At 39.3% G+C, this 21,843-nt stretch overlaps 1 protein-coding gene across 1 annotated transcript in view; it reads right to left on the reverse strand.

The window, feature by feature from the left end:
- Window positions 1-5,790: 5,790 nt before the first annotated feature.
- The window catches only part of LOC149185410 (RNA polymerase II transcriptional coactivator KELP-like), a 102,476-nt gene continuing 86,423 nt past the window's right edge, over window positions 5,791-21,843 (reverse strand). The window contains exons 3-4 of the mRNA XM_089417924.1: window positions 6,395-6,506; window positions 5,791-6,106 (exon numbers count right to left, since the gene is read on the reverse strand). Coding sequence (XP_089274050.1) covers window positions 6,424-6,506 — 83 coding nt within the window. The 3' untranslated portion in view covers window positions 5,791-6,106; window positions 6,395-6,423. The remainder of the gene's footprint in view (window positions 6,107-6,394; window positions 6,507-21,843) is intronic.

A 21,843-nucleotide genomic window follows, 5' to 3' on the forward strand; every position in this document is an offset into this window, starting at 1 on the left:
TTTGGGCCTAGTTGCCAATTTTAACACTCCCCTCTCAACTAGGGAGAACTCCATCTGCTAATCCATCTGCCAACATGTACTATCTCTGACATTAGTGCACTGCTCTACATAGCTTTGCTTTGCTCTGCTGAACTATGAAGAAGAAGTGATCGAGAATGTATCATACCATTTTCTACTGACCCGAAGTCAGTCCCAGATAAAAGAGTGTCTCATACCACTCTTATTGATCCAAAATCAATTCCAAATAAAAAGAGTGTCCCATACCACTCTCACTGATCCAAAATCAGTTCCAAAATAAAGGGAGTGTCTCATACCACTCTCACTGATCCGAAATCAGTTCCAAATAAAGAGAGTGTCTCATACAACTATTACTGACCCGAAGTCAGTTCCAAGTGATCCCAGATCAATATCATCCTAGCATAGGGAGTACAGTAGTACACGATGCGTCCATCGGTAGTACTGTGGTCCCTATCCTCATTTCCCTACTCATTGGCCAAAGGAGAGATACTTCCCATGATTCCCAGACTGCATGGGTAAGATGTCTCAGCAGGAGAAGGATGAACCACTCATCCTGCCTACATGTCGCCATGGGGTATCCCAGGGGAAGGTTGAACCACTCACCCTGTACACAACAAATCACTAGGGGAAGGTTGAACCACTCACCCTATGATTGTGTCTCAGTAGGAGAAGGATGAACCACTCATCCTGCCTACATAGCAAACCACTAGGGGAAGGTTGAACCACTCACCCTATGGTTGCTCATCGCTCCAAGAAGTACCCCAAGCCCCCCGAAGCTCCCAAAGCTCAATATCCATATCATACAAGACCCTCAGGAAAGGATCCCTCCACGACTCCTAGTCGTTCTCGAAAAGTCAAGAATTTGACCTTTCCCTGGGGGCTTCATCAGAATATCGACGACCTGCTCATCAACCCCAATGTGATGGAGCCTTATTGCTCCTCAATGTACCATATCCCGGATAAATTGGTACCTGATGTCTATGTGCTAGGAGCGATCATGAAATATGGGATCCTCTGATAATCAGATCCCACTCTTGTTGTCACAGAGGATCACGGTGGTACCCAGCACGTGTCCAGACAGCTTCACACGAGGCCATACTCGCAGCTATGTATCCGTCCTCAGCAGTGCTCAAAGCAACCGACTTCTGCTTCCTTCTCTTCTAGGATATCGAAGCAAAACCCAAAGAGAAACAGCACTAAGAAGTGATTTTGCAATCCACCATACTGCCTGCCCAATTAGTATCAGAATAACCATGCAGCCTCACAGCTCCGGCAGCATATCTCGGTCCATGAGTGATTGCACCCCAAAGATATCTCAGAAGATTCTTGGCACCAACCCAATGTGAGTGAAGAGGCTCAACCATATATTGGCTAAACATGCTAACTGCAAAACATATATTCGGACGGAAGTTCACCAAGAACATCAATGCTCCTATGAGTTGACGATACTCAGAAGCATTTCCCAATTCAAGTTTGGCAACACTACCGCATAACTTCTTAAAGTTAAGTTCCATCGGGGTAGTCACAGGCTTGTAGTCCACCATTCCAAATTCGGAATCCAACTCCCTCTTATGTTTGTAAATGAGAGGGTCTGCACCTGTCAGAAAGAGGTCATCCATATAAAGCACCAGTATGAGAGGTATATCATCCACAACCTTAAGGCAAAGGTTTGGATCGGCTTCACTCCTAGTGAATCTCAGCTTCATCAAATAGTTGTCAATCCTCTCACACCAAGCCCAGGGTGCTTGCTTCAAACCATAGAGAGCTTTCTTCAACCTGCAAATATGAGATTCTTGATCATGAACCTCAAACCCCTCGGGTTGTTCCACATCTATGGTCTTGCTATTACTTGTAAGTTTTCCCTCGGTACATCCCGGACATACACCTTCATGCTCTTCTTTGAACATAGGCATCTTGTTCACCATCTGTCTCACATCGGGTAAAAGCATCTTTAAAATTTCTTTTGCAAACATGTATCTTTCCATCGATGAATGCCACCTTGTGACCTTTGTCTTCCATTGCCGAAATGGACACCAGGTTCTTCTTGAGATCAAGTACATATAGAACTTCTTATAAATGAATCGTGTTAACCTGATTCAATTGAAGGGTAACATTCCCTACACCCTTTATGGGATAGGTGGCATCGTCTCCAAGAATAATCTCCCAGTTTGTTTCCTTCTCTATCAAATTAGAGAGAGCTTCCTTGTATCGGTGAAGTGCCTTGAAGCACCACTATCAATAAGCCAATTGCCCAAATAGTCTAGAGGAGAGGTAGTGGAGAGGGTCGATATAAGATAATACTCCCTTTGCTTATCAAAAACAACATTTGATTCTTCATACCTAGAGTTCTTGCTTTCTTGGAGGGTCGACCATTTCCTTGATGTCCTGCATTCCTTTTTCCTTTGCCATTGTACCTATCATTCCTTTGATCATTGTTGTTGAAGTTGCCCCTGGAATGATTGTGATCATCATCATGTGATGTGTCCCTTCTATTTGGACACTCCCTTGCATAGTGGCCAAACTTATTGCAAGCAAAGCATCTGCCCTTCCTTCCACCCTTAAATTCGGGCTTTCCATTGAAATGACATTGAGACCCTGCATAATTTCTCCTTTTGACATGAGCGGAGAAAGCAGTGGGGTTGCCTTTATTAGAAGCATTTCTTGTTCCACCATTCTTGTTTCTTCTTGAATGCATCTCGACATCAATGCTTCAAACCCTGGAATTCAATCATTATTGAGAATAGTGGTTCTAAATATATACCACTCGGGTGGGAGCCCTCCAAGGGTAGTGATAGTAAGTTCCCTGTCAGAAATGACTTCTCCAATCGATAGAAGATCATTCTTGATCTCAGTGATCCTTAAGAAGTAGGATTGAATATCCTCATCTTTGTCCTTCTTAATATCCTTCATCTTAATTTTTAGGAACAAAATTTGATTCGCATCACTAACCTTGAAAATGCTTACCAATCTATCATAAATCTCCTTAGAGGTGTTTAGATCATAGCTGTAGGCCACCAGATGCTTGTCAATAGAATCTCCGATAATCTTCTTTGCTTTGACTTCACCCTCGGTGTACTTGTTCTTTGTAGCAGCTGGTGCATTTGATGAAGGCTCGAGGATTTTACCCTTCATGTAATCCAACACTTCTTGTTCTTCCAATGTCAGATCAAGAGACATCTTCCCTCCGTGATAGTCAGACTTTTCATGGAGTTCGTCTTCAGCCGGGAAGTGGGATGAGGAACCCATTGAGCCTTTGACCTTGTCCAACTGTCTTCAGTGATTGCTCTTTCACTCTTGCTTGGGCTTTGTCTTCACCTCACCTTTGATACCATGTTAAATTTTGGTATGTTCTATGCTTAGAGCAATTTACTTCAATTTTTCATATTAGCCCACTGTCAATATTCAGATTAGCAATCACATCAGCATGATAGTAACACGCAGATGGAACATAAAGATAAACAGTAGAAGACAAGCCAAGACAAGAGAACACAAGATGTAGCACCATCCAGGGACAAACCCCAATGTGGGGAAACCCTTGATCAAATCTTCTTTAGTCTTCAATAGTTCAGCATAGAGAGATAGTATAAATATACAAATCTGATATTTATGACAGCAGTGGAAAACCCTTGACCAGAGAAGTCAATGCTGATCAAACTGGACAGAATCTTCCTCTGAAGATCACTCATATGGCACCAACAGGATGATCATCAAACTAAGCCAAACACGATCAACCTTGACCCAATATATCTCCCAGAATGTTGTTGTCTTCTTGCTGCACTAGATGTCACTGCTTCAGTCCTTATCCTTCACATAGTCAATAATGTAGGCCTTCAAGGCAGCAATGTCCCACGCTGTCCAAGACTGATAGAACAGCTTATGTTGCTAGCTATGGCCTGCGGCCTAGCCCAGCAGCAGGTTAGGCCTATGATCCTCAAACAAGCAGCAACCAATAATATCAACACAACAGTATTTAGTCCTACTTTACTGTCAGCACTTTCTAACACCCAACTGTATACATATGTTGATCTGATCTTAGTCTAGGGCAGATTATGACTGTGGTTTATCAACCTTGAAAACAGTCCTAAGGAACAACCCTTATCACTGTGCTGTCACCATGCTTCTTTCACCATGTTATCATCTACAGCAACCGAAATTCAACGTTGTCCTTACTGGCCTCTTTATGCTGTGTATAAGAACCTTCTTTTGTTGTGGTTAGAGTCTCTCCTTAGCTGCAAATTAGGCCTCTCCCTTTAGTCTCCTCTTCACCTGTGGCTAGGGCTTCTCCCTCTTGACCTCTCTTGCTACCAAACCCAAACGAGTGGAGAGAAATCATGAGAGAAGTGTGTGTGTCAAATGACCTGAGGCCGCCTCTATTTATAATGCCACGTCGGGGTTAAGCTGGGGGTAATTTGGTTGCTGGCCAACCTTTACAAACTGTCAATAATACAAATAAATTGATATCTCCATAAACACATGACGGAATCAGATGATTTTTAGAGCAATCCTACACCTCTCGGAGAAAGGAACCTACGAAAAATATCAACTGCCATAAAAAAGATGACCCACATGGAGTTTGGCCCTAGTTGTCTATTTTAACAAGATGACAATTCTGAGAGCATGTCTTTTTTGAGAAGCTCAGAGGACATCTGAAGAATGTAATTATCCATTCAGTTACGAGTAAAATAAGGTGTTTTTCTCTGGGATAAACAGAAAAAAACACTTGAAATCTTACTATCCTTGCATATTATTAATGTGGGTGGAATGTAGTAATACTTCGTTATTACATTACACATTACTACCATGAGCCAGAGAAAACCTGGGAACCCGATACCACAAGTCATCACTTGGAAGATGGACCTTGACACCAGTACCACAAGTCAAATAACTCCTGTGCCATCAGAAAATTATCATGCAAAGTGGTCAATTCATGACATGTTGCATAGCTCAGATGAACTTGCCTTAGAAAAATGTTGCTCCAAGAGTAATTTCTGAAGAGTTTGTGAATCAGTAATCCCCCCTAAGAAAATTTGTAAATACTAACACAATTCAAAGCTAAAACACACAATAAACCTTTGTGTGGCTTGTGATTCATTGGCTAAATCAAAGCACTTCGGTGCTCAAACTCATGGTCAGAGACCCCCAAAGAGAAGTCAAAAGAGTTGTTATGATTATGCAGGCAATGAAGTTAATACTGCATCCAAGACCAGGTGAGTGGAAATATCAACGGACACAGCTAGGTGGAAGTCCTGGGTAAATTTAACAGAATAGATACCCTTTGGTGATGGCATCTACACTGAAGGCTTCCTACTACGTCAAATTATTCCTGCACATGAACTTGACTTGGAAAAACATTGCTCCAACATTAATTTCTAAAAAGTTTGTGAATCAGTAAATCCCTCCTAGAAAACTTGCCAATCCTTCAGTGCTCACTCACACTAGCAACCCCCCAAAGAGAAGTCAAAGAAGTTGTTATGACCATCCAGCCAGTTAACTTACCACTGAGACCAGATTCATGGACATCTCAATGGATGAGGCCAAGTGGAAATCCTGGGTAAATTTAACAGAATAAATACCCCAGTGCTCGCGTCTATGCTGAAGGTAAAGTTGGTTAGAGAACATGGCCAATACCAACAGTTCAAAATCTTAGCAATTATGAAAATCACTCTTTCAAACTATAAAAGCACTAAAGAACAATGAAAAATCCATTGTAATTCAGATAATTTCATGCATGATAACATGGACAGCTGTTAATCACAATTGCATGCTGCCATAAGCAAGTTGAACCAGAGAATTGGTATAAAGTCCATGGCCGTGTAAAATTATCAAGATGGTAGAAGTTATTGCATACATAATGGATACCAAAATTAATTATCAAGATCGTAGTAGTGATTACATACATAATGGATACCAAAATTAATTATCTGGTTAAAATGGGCACACTTTTTGACTCCACAGCACATCTACCAGGATTCTACATAGAGAATACTCCAAATGGGAAAACTAAATATCTTTTATAAACAGTTCTGGAGATCTATAATTATACTCCCTTCTCAAGATACGAATCTACAGGAACTCCAGATCAAAATGCCTGTTTGCAAGCAATCATCCATTAGAAGATTTCTTTTGGAACTAAAATGCAGTCCATCAAACACGAAATAAAGCAAATGCAAATGCCTCAACACCCAGGATAATTAAAAGCTAAAACCATCCATATAAAAAAGTGAAAAGTATTGACGACTACTGCAACAACAACTTGTATCATTTTGCTAAGTAAATCTCGACCTGAAATGAATAACCTAGCAATGAAAAAGAAAATACTAGTATGTTTCCCAGGAAACAACTCTACATAAAGTGATTTATAATAGCAAGTGATAACCTGATAAGTGCCAGACAGAACATTTTCGTTCATTGAAGTTGTTGTATGGCCTCCTCGATTGCAGGTATACTTTTCTTGAATGCTGTCCACTGGTCAATGGTGAGGCTTATGCCTGCATGAAAACCCCATAAAAATTTGAGGCTGCAGGTTACGAAGAACAAAGATCTATTTTACAGTAAAGATGTTGAACCAGCTTACAAGTAATTTTCTATCACTAACTTCAAAATATAAATCATTTTCTTGACCACCAATACTACATATCCTTGATATTTTCTGAAAATCACTGCATGGCAAGGTGGAAGACTAATGTGCCAGAATCACAATCAAATCAAAATTAATCTCATTAACAAAACTTTAGTGTTTTGCACAAAATTATCTTGAAGCATAATGAGAAAACGGAACCATCAGTTTGATGAACATCTAATAGTTGTTTCACAGCTTCCCTTGGCAATAAAACCAACCCTCCCCCTCCTAAACAAAAATCCTAACTCAACCCAGGCAATGCTGGAAATCAATGGTAATGCTAAATTCTTAAAATTCAGAGTCAAATTTCATATCCCACTCAATATTCAGTAGACTAACAGTTTTCAGGATTTTAGAATTGGTAGGAATCAGGATTACAACATTTTCATTGAATTTTATCATGTATGAGGGTATGGGATTGGCATATAATCCGGAGCACAAAGCCATTTATGGACCTTGATGTTGGTGGTATTGAATGTTGAACTCCTCTGATGTTGGTGGTATTTATTGCTGAACTCCTCGGTCATGGCCTTAACAAAAATGTAACCTTAACCAAAATAATTGGTTAGGCATGTTAAGCTTTTTTCAATTTCTGCCACATTATAAAGTTTTGGAATCCGAGTCTGAAAACTTTGAGGATAATGTTTATGTAGCTCCTGTTCATGATCCTACTTATAGTAGTGGTGATGAGTTTGACAAGTGATCATGTTGATTAGTGGTTCGTAGTAGGCTAGTGGCCCAATAGCTTGCAGCATGTTTTTTGGACTCTAGGGGGCATTTAGAGCCTCAATGGTTATGTATTTTGTTGCTGATATGTATTGCACTTGGTGCTATTTTGATATATTGAGCCTTACATGGTATATAGATGAGCAAACTGTTGAATTTTCTAAGTCCATCCGTTAGAAAAATAACCTGTACTCTGCTGGTTTATTTCATCTACTGGTTTAAAAATCGAACAAGTTATTTAATAAATTAAATACCGAAATAAACACAATAGAGTCGCAACATCTACAGGTCATCAACTGAAAGAAAACAAGCACACAAGTGACACCGCTATTTTTGGACAAATGTCCCCGGAAAAACCCAATGCGGGAAAACCTGTGCAGCTTTCTGAGGGTTATATTATTATGCAGTATATTTGAGTACAACTAGGTGTCTAACCGGCTCACCCAACAGAGAAAAATACACGGCAGCAATACCTCTATATCCGGAAATTGGTATTCATAAAACCTGTCCCACGACACCCTCTCCGGCACAACTGAAGCTCGGCGCTAGCCCTTCTGGCCTCAGCGTCAACCTCCTGCTGACATGTGTCAACGCTAGGACCCTCTGCGTTAGCCCTCTGAGGCACTGCACAGCCTTTGGGAGCCTCTGCGTCACTCCCTTTGCCCTCTGCGTGGATGACATAGTCTCTTTGGGCTCTGCGCTGCCTCTACTCAATTCTGTGTAGCCTGGACTGACTGTTGCTCTCGCTCTCTCCTCTTCTGTGCTGGTCTCCCAGTATTGCCCCTGCCTCTCTATCTCGTACTCACTGCCCCTCGTTGTTGATCACTGATTCAACTTTGTTTAGCAACCCCGCTCTAGCAAAATGAACGACTAATCACTCTGGCGTATCTCCAACTGACCCTCAAGCCTCCTCTTACACTTTTCTAGTTGGTCCATCAACAATCGAGATTAAATCTCAATCAACAGCTAAGATTAGATTTGGCTTGATCCATGACTCTTGGAACATTCTAACCCAGTTTTATATTAATACCCATTAATGTTTTATAATTATTTTTCCTAAGTTTAGACTTAGGAACTCCATTAAAAATATTAATCATTTTAATATCTCCCAAACCAATTAGAAGTTGCCCAAACCATTTTTGGGTCTTGTAGATCTCATGTGCTTTAGCCTTTCCACCAATTTTCATGGCTAGAGCACATCTGATGCTACCCCAAATCAACACAAACTTTGCATATTTTGTCTCTAATGGTTTGGAATCCTAAAAATAAATTTTTCATTGAAAAATAATTATTTAATGTATTTTTTTAAAAACAATTCATTGAATCCAATTTGATTTCAATTCCGATTTGAAACCCTGTTTGGTAGGTTTGAAGACCAGTTCCAATTTTGAAAGTTATGGTGATATCACCTTGCTCCTTATTACCTAGCCGCAGAGTTTCTTTAGGGAAGCCTCCCTTTATCCAAATGAGAGTCGACCTAAAGGGTAGACGTAGGTCGCTCAAGTCGCAATCGATGACCTTCCTAGGTTCCACTCAGATTGTATGGTGTGGGTTAAAGCTTTTATCATTCTAACGTACAATTTGGGTAGTCACAATGTTATAAAATCAAAAGGCAAAATGATTTTCTTATCTTGATAGTTACTTGTGATCTCTCTGAATTCTTATTATCTTCTTTTGTATCTTCTTTTATCTTCTTATAATCAAGCAGCTACCAAAAACATAAGTACATGAAGATCAACACAACAAAGACATAGGATGTAGGCTCTCAATCAGGGCTAAACCCCTCTTCTAGGGGAAAACACAAAAATTTTCCTCTTACTTTAGAACCAAATCAAATTCGACAGCCAAGACTTTTTGACCAAAACAAAGACCTCCTCCAAACCACCAAGTCAACCTCCCAAGATGATTAGCCAAACTGCAAAAGCCAAATGATCCAAAATGGATTTTGGATAGACTTCTAAGTCTAAATGTTCCTCACAGAGGAAAATGAAAGTCCAAGGATGCTCCTAGAAATAGTCCCATTGCGTAGATCTTTTCATTCTGAATCTACTACAACTTGAATGGGCTAAAACAGACCTCGAATGCAAAAGTTATCACAGAAAGAAGTTGCCCTTTATCCTTTGAAAAAGAGGCAAAATCTTCTAAAAATGGCAAAAAAACCTTATAAATGGAAATCGCATCGGAGAGGGTCCAAGAGGACTTAAAGCGGAGGCGGAAGAGACCCCCGATCACCGATCTCCGACATATCGGGTCGGAGGCAGGCATGAATGCAATGTCGGGACCCCGAGCGGAGCCGATTGCGATATGCGATGAATCGGCATCGGCGATCGGCATAATCCATAATCAATGGAAAGAACCCCGGGCCGTTGGGCAATGCGACTGTGAAATGCCGATGTGATATATCGCATCGCAGTGATACAAAGGAGCAGGGCCGATATAATATGCGACTTGCGATAGCCGGACCCGACGGATTTTATAAACGCAGCTCTATAAATTTTGAGTTCCGATAAAAAGGGATTTGTCGAGCTTTTCTGTGTATTAACACATTTCCACTATAAAACCGAAATACAAAGGAAATGCACCCAAAGCGATAAATGACGGACCCGAAAGATTTATAGACGCAGCCTTATATTATTTGAGTTTCGTAATGAGCAGGATTTCGGGTGGGCCTCAGCCGGTAAGTGGTATTGGACGGGCTCCGCCCGATCCCATACACTGGCCGACATGTGGCTTGGCGCTGGAGAGAGAAAACTACCTTTTCGGGCGAGTAATCCCCGTACACATAAGCCGCCCGAAATGGATATTGACCGTTGGATCGGAGATCACGCAGATCAATGGTGGGCTTGCGATAGCGATATAAAAGCGAACCCGATGGAATTGTAGGGCAGATTCAATAATATTTGAAGTCCGATAGAAAGCATTTTGGCAAATTTTTCAACATTTCTGTGTATTTCTCTGTGTAAACAGAGAAACGACTTTTTAGGGATTTCAAACGTGCCAATGGTCCTTTCCGTTTAAAAACAAGTGGCCACCATACTTGAAGGCATTTTACAATGATTGTTTAACACTCATAGGGGATTTGAACGGACAGAGGCCGGGAGCCAGAGAGCCCCAAAAAAGAGACGAACAGACAAGCGCCGATAGGCTTTAAAGCCACTCAATGTCAGAGACATAGCAAGCAGTTGCTGAGACAGAGAAAAAGCAAAAGGCAGAGCCAGAGCCACGTGCCAGAGCCGAGAGCCAGAGCCAAAGCCGAGAGCCAGAGCCAGAAAGCCTGAGGGCTTCAGAGCCAGGGATAAGATGGTGTCTAAACCCATTGTGTTCTGTGTAAACCAGTGGAGTTGAGTGTGGAGCTTGTAAAAGGACTTATACCATAATCCCAGAGAGCCTAGTCAAGTTGACTAGAGCTCAAGGAGACGTAGCCCAAGAGTTTTGGGTGAACTCCATATTACATTGTTGTTCTGTGTGTTTGTTTTATTGCTGCATTGTTCCACTATTACATGTATTTACATATCAGCACAAACAACAGATTTTAAAGCATATAATTAGTTAAAATAAACATAAGCATACACCTTATTGTCAAGCACATTATTAATTCCGCATTTGGTTAATCATAATATCTTGGGAATATTTAAGCTTTGGAAGTGGGAGAGGTTCTTGTAAGCTTGACAAGAAGCCTTTAGTGCCCCATTTTCAAATCATCAACTCAAATCAAACTGCTTCAAATTTCAATCCTGCAACAAACTCAGATTTCAGCCCTACTACAGAGCTGCAACTTCGGCCCTCCTTCCTACAGCCCAGAAACTTGCAGGTGTGGCAAAAAAGAGAGAAAAAAGGTCTTCAATTTCTTCGCTAGGGTTCCTTCTTCACTTAGGGTTTCTCCTTGTTCTTCTCGCTTTCTTCACTCCTTTCTCTTGCTATTCTGCACTCCTTCAATTGCAAATCGAAATCTTCTTTGATCGGATGATTACTCAAATAGGTTGAATTGCATTACCTTCATAGTCTTACTGTGAAGTCAAATTACTTGAATGACGCTGATTTGTCTTTTCTTGAGGCCGACTTGGTGAAGCATAAAATACAATTTTGACTCAACAACAACAAAAAAGTTCTTGACATACAAATCCCGGTCTGGATCATAATGCCCAAAAAGGACTATGACTCATGACATAAGCCATAAAAGCACTCAATGGGTGCTTTGACCTAGAAATAAAATAAATAAAGCATGAAACCCATGCTTATAAATAAATTTTCTTTTACAATAAATTTTATTTTCTCTCTTTTGACAAATACATTACATCATGACTCATATACAATTATAAAGACCGATACTAGTTACATTTCTCAATTGAGGCTTACCCAAACATTGCAGTATGCACAGAAGAAAGTTGGAACTCCAAAGACGTTATTTTGGGTGAATCATGCTGCACTAATGTCATCCATTAATGATGCGGAGCATTTCTAGTAATGAGAAGGCAGTAGGTGAGCAAGGGAACAGTTGATTCCAGGTGGTTGAAGAAGGTGAAGCATGCAATAGATGGTAACATAGAGAAATACAAGGCTCAGTTAATAGTAAAATGATTCTCCAAAAAGATAGGGACTTGACTATGAGCAGAACTTTGGTCCAATTGCGAAGAATACCTCCATCAAACCCATTACTTCTCTAGAATTAATTTTTGGTTGGCATTTATATCAAATGGACGTAAAGGCCATGTTTCTCAATGCTTTGATTGAGCAAGAGATATAAATTGATCAATTGAGAGGTTTTGAGTTGCATGGACAAGAGTGCCATGTACCCAGATTGAAGAAGGCGCTTTACGAGTTGAAGCAAGAACCACATGCTTGGTCTAAAAAATTGGCAAGTGTCTGACAGATTTGAGCTTCACCAAAACTATTGAAGGTCCCAGACTTTGCTATTTGTTTGATGGGCTTGATCTGCTTGTTTTGTTCATGTATGTAGATGACGTGATACTTACATGTAATTTTGAGTGGCTCCTAGCATGGTGCAAGAAAAAGATGCAAGCAAGTTCAACATGAAGAACATCAGCTTTATGCATTAATCTTGGGTCTAGAAGTTTGGCCAGCTACAAATGAGGACTTTCTTGGGGAGAGGAAGTACACAATGGAGATCATAAAGCAATTTGTATGATTGAACGTAAACCATTAGCCAAATCCATGGTTCCAAATCTGAAGTTACATGATGGCTTAAATTCAAATTTGCTAGATCCTTCAATGTATAAAAAGTTGTTTGGTTCTCTTTTGTATATCGGAAACACGGTATACTAGACCTCATATTTGTTTTGCAGTGAACACTCTAAGCCATTACATGTTTGTGCCAAGGCAATGTCATTGGGTTACTATATTGCAAGTGCTTCAATACTTGAAGGGTGTAATGAAATCACGTAGGTGATGGTGAGTTATGTTGCATGGTTTTGTGGATTCTAGCTAGGCCAGAGATGCAAAAGACATGAAGAGTAATTCAGGGTTTTTCTTTAGTTTGAGTTCAAATATGATACAACAGTTCAATAAGTAGCAGTGGCACTTAGTTCAACAGAAGCAAAGTACATCACAACCAATTTTATTAATTGTGCATTTATTTAGCATGGAGAGTTCATAACAAAGCTAACCAATCAAATGATGGAAGCCTATTGTGTTACATAGAGAGTATCAAACCCACTAAGAATCTAGTGTTTCATGCACACACTAGTCTTCAATTTGATCTTCAATTCAATTTTTGAACCAATTCAATTTTAGGTTTCATGTGTTGAAAAGTGTAAGTAGGTTCAATCTTCATAATGACATGTAATTGTGAATTTTGTAAATGATGAAAAGAAGAAAAATAAAAGTATTATTGTAATGCTTGCTTCATGGGTGTCATGAGCAAGAGAATTTTTTTCAGATGGCTCCCATTGAGAGCCTTTAGGATTTGTCATAAAAATCTAATAGAGTCAATGTCATGTATGAAGAACCCTTCTTGGGGATGTTACAAATGTATATGAGTTAATAGAATGGTCTAGTAGCCCTCCAAGACATACACAAAGTTCTCTTCAAGTCAGCCTCAAGATGAAGTAGAAACTCATGTTGGCTCGCCTAATATGGAGACACATCCCTTCAAAAGGTCATGTCGGCTTATTTATGACAGACAGACTACTATATATAGGGACCTTGGCCTATTCCACAGAGACAGAATTTCAGCTCTCTCTCTGAGATTTCGGGTGGACAATTGCAGAGATAAGTTCGGATCTCTGGTACAGAGACAAGTCCGAATACCTCTATAATTTGTAGAAGATTGCAGACTACAGTTCGGTGCTGGAAAAGGCTACAGTTTTGTGTAATTGCAGAGGTCATCGTGCAGTTTGGAGCAGAGAAGGTAGACAAGGTTTCAGTGATACCACAGTGACATCCCCTCACTGTCTCGGTGCTATATCACAGTAAGGATCTCGGTGTAATCTTTGTCTTGCATCAAAGAGAATTCGGTGCTACCACAACAAAGAGAATTTGGTGCTAACACAGGAAGAAGGTTACAAGTGTGTGACAAGGTCTCGGTACTATTAAATGAAGGTGGTCTCGATGCGAAGAAGATCAAAGTGGAAGAGGAATCAAGAAGAAGGTTGATTGTCAATAGAACTTGTGTCTTGGTCTTGGAGTGGCAAATAGATCAAGGGTCTTGGTCTTGATATCCGTTAATTGGAATCTCTATAAGAAGAATTTGTGTGGATTTTCCTATCAAAGAGAGAGGTTTTGGCTCTAGCTCATTGCCTACATTTTGTCTCTTGTCTATTTATGTTCATGCATTGGTAGTTGTTTGATGAAGAATGTTAATAACTTAAGCGAAGAAGATCGTAATCAAAAACTGTAAAAATCACTCACAAGCAGTGACTAATTAAAGAGAAATCACCTAACTATCGATGCCCTAGATTTCTCAACATGGTATCAGAGCTAAGGTGATAAAGTCAAAGAAGGGCATCTAATCAAAGAGACACTCAAGAATCAAGTTTCAAGAAAGGCATCAAAGCAAGTTAAAGGATATTAAAGTGAAGTCAAAATTTACATCAAAGTATCAAACCCTAGATCGAAGAAGAAGTATACACCAGCAAAAGTTTTGGATCCTCTAAGTTGAAGAGATCTACAATGAAAGGTAGCCCAAAGTATAGACATCCAATAGAAGCATATCTAAGATGAAGATCACATCATCTTGGAGAAAGTCAAAAGACCACAAAGACCCTCATCAAGTTGAAGAGATCTATAATGCAAGGTAGCCCAAAGTATAGACATCCAAGAGAAGCATTTCTAGGACGAAGATCACATCATCTTGGAGAGAGTCAAAACCCTAGAAGCATTTCTGACCTGCACTCATTCACCACCAAAGAAGTCAAAGTATCTTGAAGGCTAGTTATCCAAAGAAGGTTAAAGGCACTGTCATCATCTTCAAAAGGTTCCAAGGCGATCTCCCCATCTTTGAAGCAAGGACCTCCTTATCCTTAAAGAACATCATCCGAGGAGCATCTAGACATCTTCATCAATCATCATCAACAAAAGGATCAAGTTGAAGATTTTATCTTCACTCGACAAGTAAGTATCTTTTATTCTATAATCTAAATCTGATAAAATGACTTTGTTTTGCAAGGATATCTATAAGCTAGTTGGGTCATCAAACTTCCTTGCATGGAAAAGGAGGATAGAAATAGTCCTCGAAGAAAATGAAGTCATTAAAAAAGTCTCCAAGCTAGTTGAAGGTAAAGTATTATCTGAATACATAGAAAAGGATCTAAGGGCTGAATATTTTCTTATGGAATCCATCAAGGATTCCCTCGTAGAGGGATTGGAGACATCAAAAGATATATATGATGAGTTGGGAAAACTATTCTCTGAAGATACAATAAAAAAATGTCATATCACTTACATTTGTTGAAGGTATCAAAGGATAAAGGGTTATCTTCATAAGATCTCGACTGCAAGATCTAGGAGAGATGATTTCAAATAAGGAAATGATCTCCTTTGTTCTAAATGCACTAACTGATGAACAAGGTAACAAATGCCTATGAGGATAAGAAAACTATTCCATTCAACAACTTGTGGTTTTTATGCAAGATAGAACAAGACAAGTTGAGGACAAAAAGTGCTCAAACTTTTGTCGGAAAGAAAGAAGAACATAGCTAAGATTCAATGCTATGAGCATTATAGAAAAGATTGTCCTAAGTTCAAGAAGGGCAATAACAAGAAAGATAGAGAAGAAGCCCATTTCACCGAAGAAGTGGAGGAAGTTGAAAAGAAGGAAGTCCAAGGAAGAGGAAAAGCATTAGAAGAGAGAGTTCGTAACATCACCATAGGAAACATGAAGGACGTCTGGAACAAAATCTATGATAGTCAACTATGAAGGATATAGCTCTTAGTGACCTCATTAAAAGCTCAAGTGACACTTATGGGAAAAAGGAAGAAGTCATCTAGGACAAGTCTCATCATACATTAGTCAAAAGGAAACATCTGTTGGATAGAGATATGCAAGATCCTCAAGATTCTCTAATGGAATCTTCATCAGAAGGTTCATCAATCTAGAGAGGAAGCAAGTGTTTCATTAGGAACTCCAATTTGTGGAATTCATGGGATAATGGTATGATGACATAAGAGATGAAGCAGATCAAAGGGTTGAAGCTCTTTTCAACCAAGGAAGTTGCTGAAAGAATGTTGGGATATTCCGACACATAGGAAATAGTTAAGTATAACTTGGTCTAGTGTAGAGTTAGGTAAAGTGTGTTTCTTTACTATGTACTTTTGTAACTTACAATCCGACAGTCACGATATGTTCTAGACATGAAGTGATATGACGATTCAATCTCTCCTCGGTATTACCGACACTTGATTCGTGGCTTAACACCCAATTGGTCCATGACCTCTATTTAAAGAGCATGGAGGGTCATTTGTACTGTAACTGTTCATGAGAGAAGCTTATGTAAATTTTCATTCTTTTATTAATAAATTGCTTGAAGTGGTCGTGTTGGCTCAGGTTGTGCACTGTTTCCCTCTTTGAAGGTATTAACCACGTCAAGAATACTAGTGTATTGATCTGTGATCTGTTTGTGAGCAGTGTCCTTTGGTGTTCTGTCTTAGGAACTTACCCTATAAATTCCCACATGGTATCAAAGCTATTTGAGGGTTGCATCCATTGGTGATCCAAATCTGAAGCCGGTACAATTGCATCGAACTATCGTTTCCTAGATCTATTGTTTTTGACTGCTTTCGAGCCGAGAGGACTGCTATATTGTGTTAGGGGCATCTGTTCCAGTGAGGAACCCCTTTAGTTTCACGGGAAAAGGTTTCTGATAGCCCGAGCTACATCATTTTTAAGATCTAGAGGTATATAGTCTTTATTTGCAGTTCTAGCTATTTCATCTCTCTGTTTATTTCGGTTTACTTAGCTCTCTGTTATTTATTACCGGATCTATACCTTTCATTTATGCGCATGTTCTTTGCCCTGCGACTCTGTGCGATCTGAGCAAATCAGAAACAGAAAGGAAGGATTTTTCTCATGTGTATGCTCTTTCCGGCCACACCTTAGTGTGATCTCGGAAAATCAAAAATATTGAGGAAAATATTTAGTTTCCGGCTAAAGCTAACTTCAAGCCGTAAGGTTTGTTTTTTTTGTATGTCCGTGTTGGGTTTTGTGGTTTTTGTTTTGTAGGCAAAAAATGAGATTTTTCAAGTAAGCACGCACCCCAAAGCTTAAGTGACTAAAAAAAAAAACCTTACTCTTTTCCAAAAATTACTAACCTTTTAAACTAGCTCACTTGGTCCAAAGTTACTTTATGAGAATAGAGGTCTTGAGTTCAAGTCTTTCTTTTTGTTGAGTTATGTTTTCAAAAAGCACATGTAACTTATGTTTTAAAGTTACTTTATGTAAAAGTGTTCTCACCCATTATAAAAAGTGAGTCACTTATAATTCTAAAGTCTCTTTATCTTTTATTTAAGTTACAATTTAGTGGGTAGCTCATAAAGTACCATTGTAAAAGTGACTCTCACTTATTTATAAAAGTGAGTTACATAAAATCTTTTTTTGAAAGTGAGCTAATTAGATTAAGTTTGGAAAGGGGGCAGATTTTTTTTAAATAGAACATTATTATTCATTTCCGCACATTCACACACCTCGTCGGCATCTTCAACAATTTTTCTTCAAAAAGCCATAACTTCTTCATCCGGAAGCCGTTTTCAGAGCTGTTTTTTTTTAATCAGCCAAATTTTTCGAGATCTTTCCATTGGAACACTTAGTTTCAGCATCTACAACTTCGGTTCCTGCTAAAAAGGAAAGTCCATGCCAAGTTATTCTTGACAGCACCAACTACTTCCAATGGTGGTCCTACATTGTGGATTTACTTAGAAGTAAAGGTCTTTACAGAATAGCCTCAGGCCAAGAAACCAAACCTCAAGATGAAGATAAGACAGCCAAATGGGAAAATAGGCAAGATCAAGTATGTGGGTTGATAGGGATGTCTATTTCTCCAGACCTTAGATCCCATATCGCAGAACTTGATACTCCTAATGAAGTAATGAAACAGCTCACTAAAGTTTTTGGAATTAAAAATGAAATTAGAGCCCATCAACTCGAAAATGAGTTGCTTACATTGGACCCCAATAATTTTTCTTCTATTAAAGAATTTTTGTCCAAGTTCAAGACTCTTAGACTTCTCTTGGAAGGTGTTAAGGTTAAGAAAGAAGATGGCAGCCTTATTTATTCCATTCTTACTAAGTTGGGACCAGCGTACTCTGTGTTTGTTTCCACCTTCCATTCTACTAGAGAAGCCTTTATTTCTCAAGGACAAGACTACAAATCCCCCTCTTTTGATGCCTTTTGTGATTCTTTAATAAGAGAACAAGAAAAGCTCTTATATCTTGGTCTTCTTAATCTTGGAAACTCTTCTAAGAAAACCTTAGCCGCCCAGCGGCAACCAAATTGAAAGAATCCTAAGAAGCAATATCCTAAAAAGAATGGTCCTAAACCAAACAAGGGTCCTAAGCAATTTCAGTCTCAAAATGAAAAATCATTTCAACAAAATGATGAGGGAAATAAAAACAAAGGGAAGAAGACTGATAGACATTGCCCCTTTTGTAATCGAGATGGCCACATAGAATCCAAATGCTTTAAGAAGATAGAAGTTTTGGAAGCAACAATGAAGAAACATAACATCCATTTGGAGCACTCTTCAACTTCAACTTTAACTTCATCTTCGGGAATAGCACTTTCTGCATGTGGTTGTCAAGCATCTCGGTCTGGTTATGCACTAAGTGTATCTTCTTCTTCTCATTCTCATGAGTGGCTCATTGATTTTGGAGCTTCTTCTCACATGCCAAAAACAAATCCATGTTTTCTTCTTTAAATGATTGTAACACCAAAAACATATATGTTGGTGTTGATAGATCTCTTAGTGTTGCAGGGATTGGAACTGTTCATCTAGACAATGGTCAATTTAATGATGTATTATGTGTTCCAACCTTATCCTGCAACCTTCTATTTGTATATCAAATAACTCATTCAGGTGAAGGTAAAATCGTTGAATCTTCACCTCACGATGTTGTAATTAAGGACCTCAAAGATCCTAGACAGATTTTAGCTACTGGCATTGTTGATGATCCTACAAGGTTGTATAAGTTTAACAACTTTGGGTCATCAAATCTTCCCTCGGTATTTGTTGCTCATAATGATGAAGTGAACAAACTTTGGCATGAGCGATTTGGTCACATAACTAACGATCCCTTTAGAATTTATGTAAAGAAAATATGGTGACAGGTCTTCCAATGGTATCTTGCAGAGATGGTGTTTGTTCCACATGTGTACTAGGAAAACATCATAGGGATAGTTTTGAAAAATGTGCCTCTTGGCACGCCTCAGCCCCTTTACAGCTTGTGCATAGTGATTTATGTGGTCCACTTCCAATTGTTTCATTCTCTGGCTACAAGTATTTCTTAACTTTCATTGATGATTTCTCTAGACGCACTTGGGTATACTTCATAAAACTCAAGAGTGAAGTATTTAACATGTTCTTTGGCCTTTAAGGCCTTTGTTAAAAAACAATCTGGACATCAAATTCTTAAGCTAAGATCTGATAATGGCAGAGAATATGTTAACAACAAATTCAACAACTTTTGCAGTGAGAATGGAATTCAAATGCAACAGACGGTTCCATATACTCCACAACAAAATGGTGTAGCTGAAAGGAAGAATCGCACCTTAAAGGAAATGGCTAATAGTATGCTTCAATCTAAATGACTTAGTCTTAATTTTTGGGCAGAAGCAATTAACTGTGCAAATTACATAGTAAATCACACTCCTACTAAGGTTTTAAAGAATATCACTCCAGAAGAAGCATGGAGCTCAATTAAACCAGATGTAAGTCACTTTCGTGTTTTTGGACGTGAAGCATGGGCCCATATTCCAAATGAGAAACATAAAGCTTTAGAACCTAAGAGTGAAAAATGTATTTTTGTTGGATACTCTGAAGATGTCAAAGGATATAGACTTATTCCACTTAAGTCCAAAAATGTTATCACTCGAAGAGATGTAAAGTTTGCTGAAAATATATCGGCCTACGAGCCTAGTTCGGCAGATGTGCGATGTAAGTCACTTTCGTGTTTTTGGACGTGAAACATGGGCCCATATTCCAAATGAGAAACATAAAGCTTTAGAACCTAAGAGTGAAAAATGTATTTTTGTTGGATATTCTCAAGATGTCAAAGGATATAGACTTATTCCACTTAAGTCCAAAAATGTTATCACTCGAAGAGATGTAAAGTTTGCTGAAAATATATCGGCCTACGAGCCTAGTTCGGCAGATGTGCCACCTCTCTCTATCCCTTCTACTTCTGAAAATATTTCTTCTTCAGATGATGACAGCGAGGATGACAATCCTCCCCCACCTTCTCAAGATTCTCCTTCAGCGTCCAAAATGGGTCTGTGCTACTCAAGATGCAGCAGGTGCTCTTGTCGGCAATCCTACAAATCAGTGACGTACACGTTCTCAGTTCGATAGAGCCTCTTCTTTACTGGCTCAAGCTTCAACGAATTATGATCCTGACACCTTTGCAAAAGCTTCAGGCCATCTAGATTGGGACGCAGCTATGAATGAAGAATATCGTTCATTATTAGCAAATGATACATGGGATCTTTGTTCCTCTTCCAAAAGGACGAAAACTTGTTAGATGCAAATGGGTTTACAGAACCAAGTATGGACCATATGGAAAAGTTGATAAACATAAAGCTCGTCTTGTTGCTAAGGGTTTTTCACAAGTTGAAGGCATTGACTATATTGAAACTTCTCCCATGTTGCCAAAATGAACTCTATCCTCCTTATTCTTTCCCTTGCTGCCTCTTTCAAATGGGAAGTCCATCAGATGGATGTTAAATCTGTCTTCTTGCATGGGGACTTGCATGAAGAAATCTATATGGAGCAACCTACTGGCTTTATACAAACAAACTCCAGCCTTGTATGTCGGCTTAAGAAATCCCTTTATGGTCTCAAGCAAGCCCCTCAGGCTTGGTATGCCAAAATGGATAGCTTTCTTTTAGACACTAGCTTTTCTAGGTGTCATTCTGACAATACTGTCTACACCAAGAAAGTAGGCAAGTCTCTTATCATTCTTGTTCTTTATGTTAATGATCTTATCCTTACTGGTTGTGATCCCAACCTTATAAACCATGTGAAGTCCAGCCTTAAAAAGAAGTTTGAAATGACAGATTTAGGACACTTGCATTATTTTCTTGGTCTTCAAGTCTTGCAATCCAAGGAAGGTATTTCCCTTTCCCAGTCCAAGTATGCCTGTGATCTTCTACGCCATTTTCACATGAAAGACTGTAAGCCAACCCCTTCTCCCTTTCAGTCTGGAGCCAAACTTTTAGTCACTTGTACATCCCCTGAAGTTGATGCTACCCTATACCATCAACTTGTAGGAAAACTTTTGTATCTGACCCATACTCGTCCTGACCTTTCCTTTGTTGTTGGCCTTATTGCTCGATTTATGCAAAACCCACATGAAAGTCATTGGAAAGCAGCTAAAAAAATACTTCGTTATGTTCGAGGTACAGTTCAGTTTGGGATTCATTACAGTGCAGAAGCATCTCCTCTATTGGTTGGTTTCACTGATTCTGATTGCGCTGGTGACCCTGATGATCAAAAGTCTACTGCGGGTTATGTGTTCACTCTTGGTTCAGGACCTATTACATGGGCTTGCAAGAAACAAAGTGTCGTCTCTCTTTCTTCAGCAGAAGCAGAGTATCATGGTGTTGTAGAAGCTAGTAAGGAAGCCCTGTGGCTTCGTCAGATCCTGTCAGAGTTTGAATTTCAGCAGCAGCATCCAACTACACTTTGGTGTGATAATCAAAGTGCCATTCAACTATGCAAAGATCCAGTCCAACACTAGTGCAGCAAACACATTGAACTGCACATGCAGTTTATCAAAAAGCTCATTCATGACCATGTTCTTTAAGTGCAATATTG

The sequence above is a fragment of the Pinus tabuliformis genome, chromosome 3_2, assembly GCF_031772625.1.
Source record: "Pinus tabuliformis cultivar Carrire ecotype Pingquan chromosome 3_2, CPIR1, whole genome shotgun sequence".
Taxonomy (NCBI): domain Eukaryota; kingdom Viridiplantae; phylum Streptophyta; class Pinopsida; order Pinales; family Pinaceae; genus Pinus; species Pinus tabuliformis.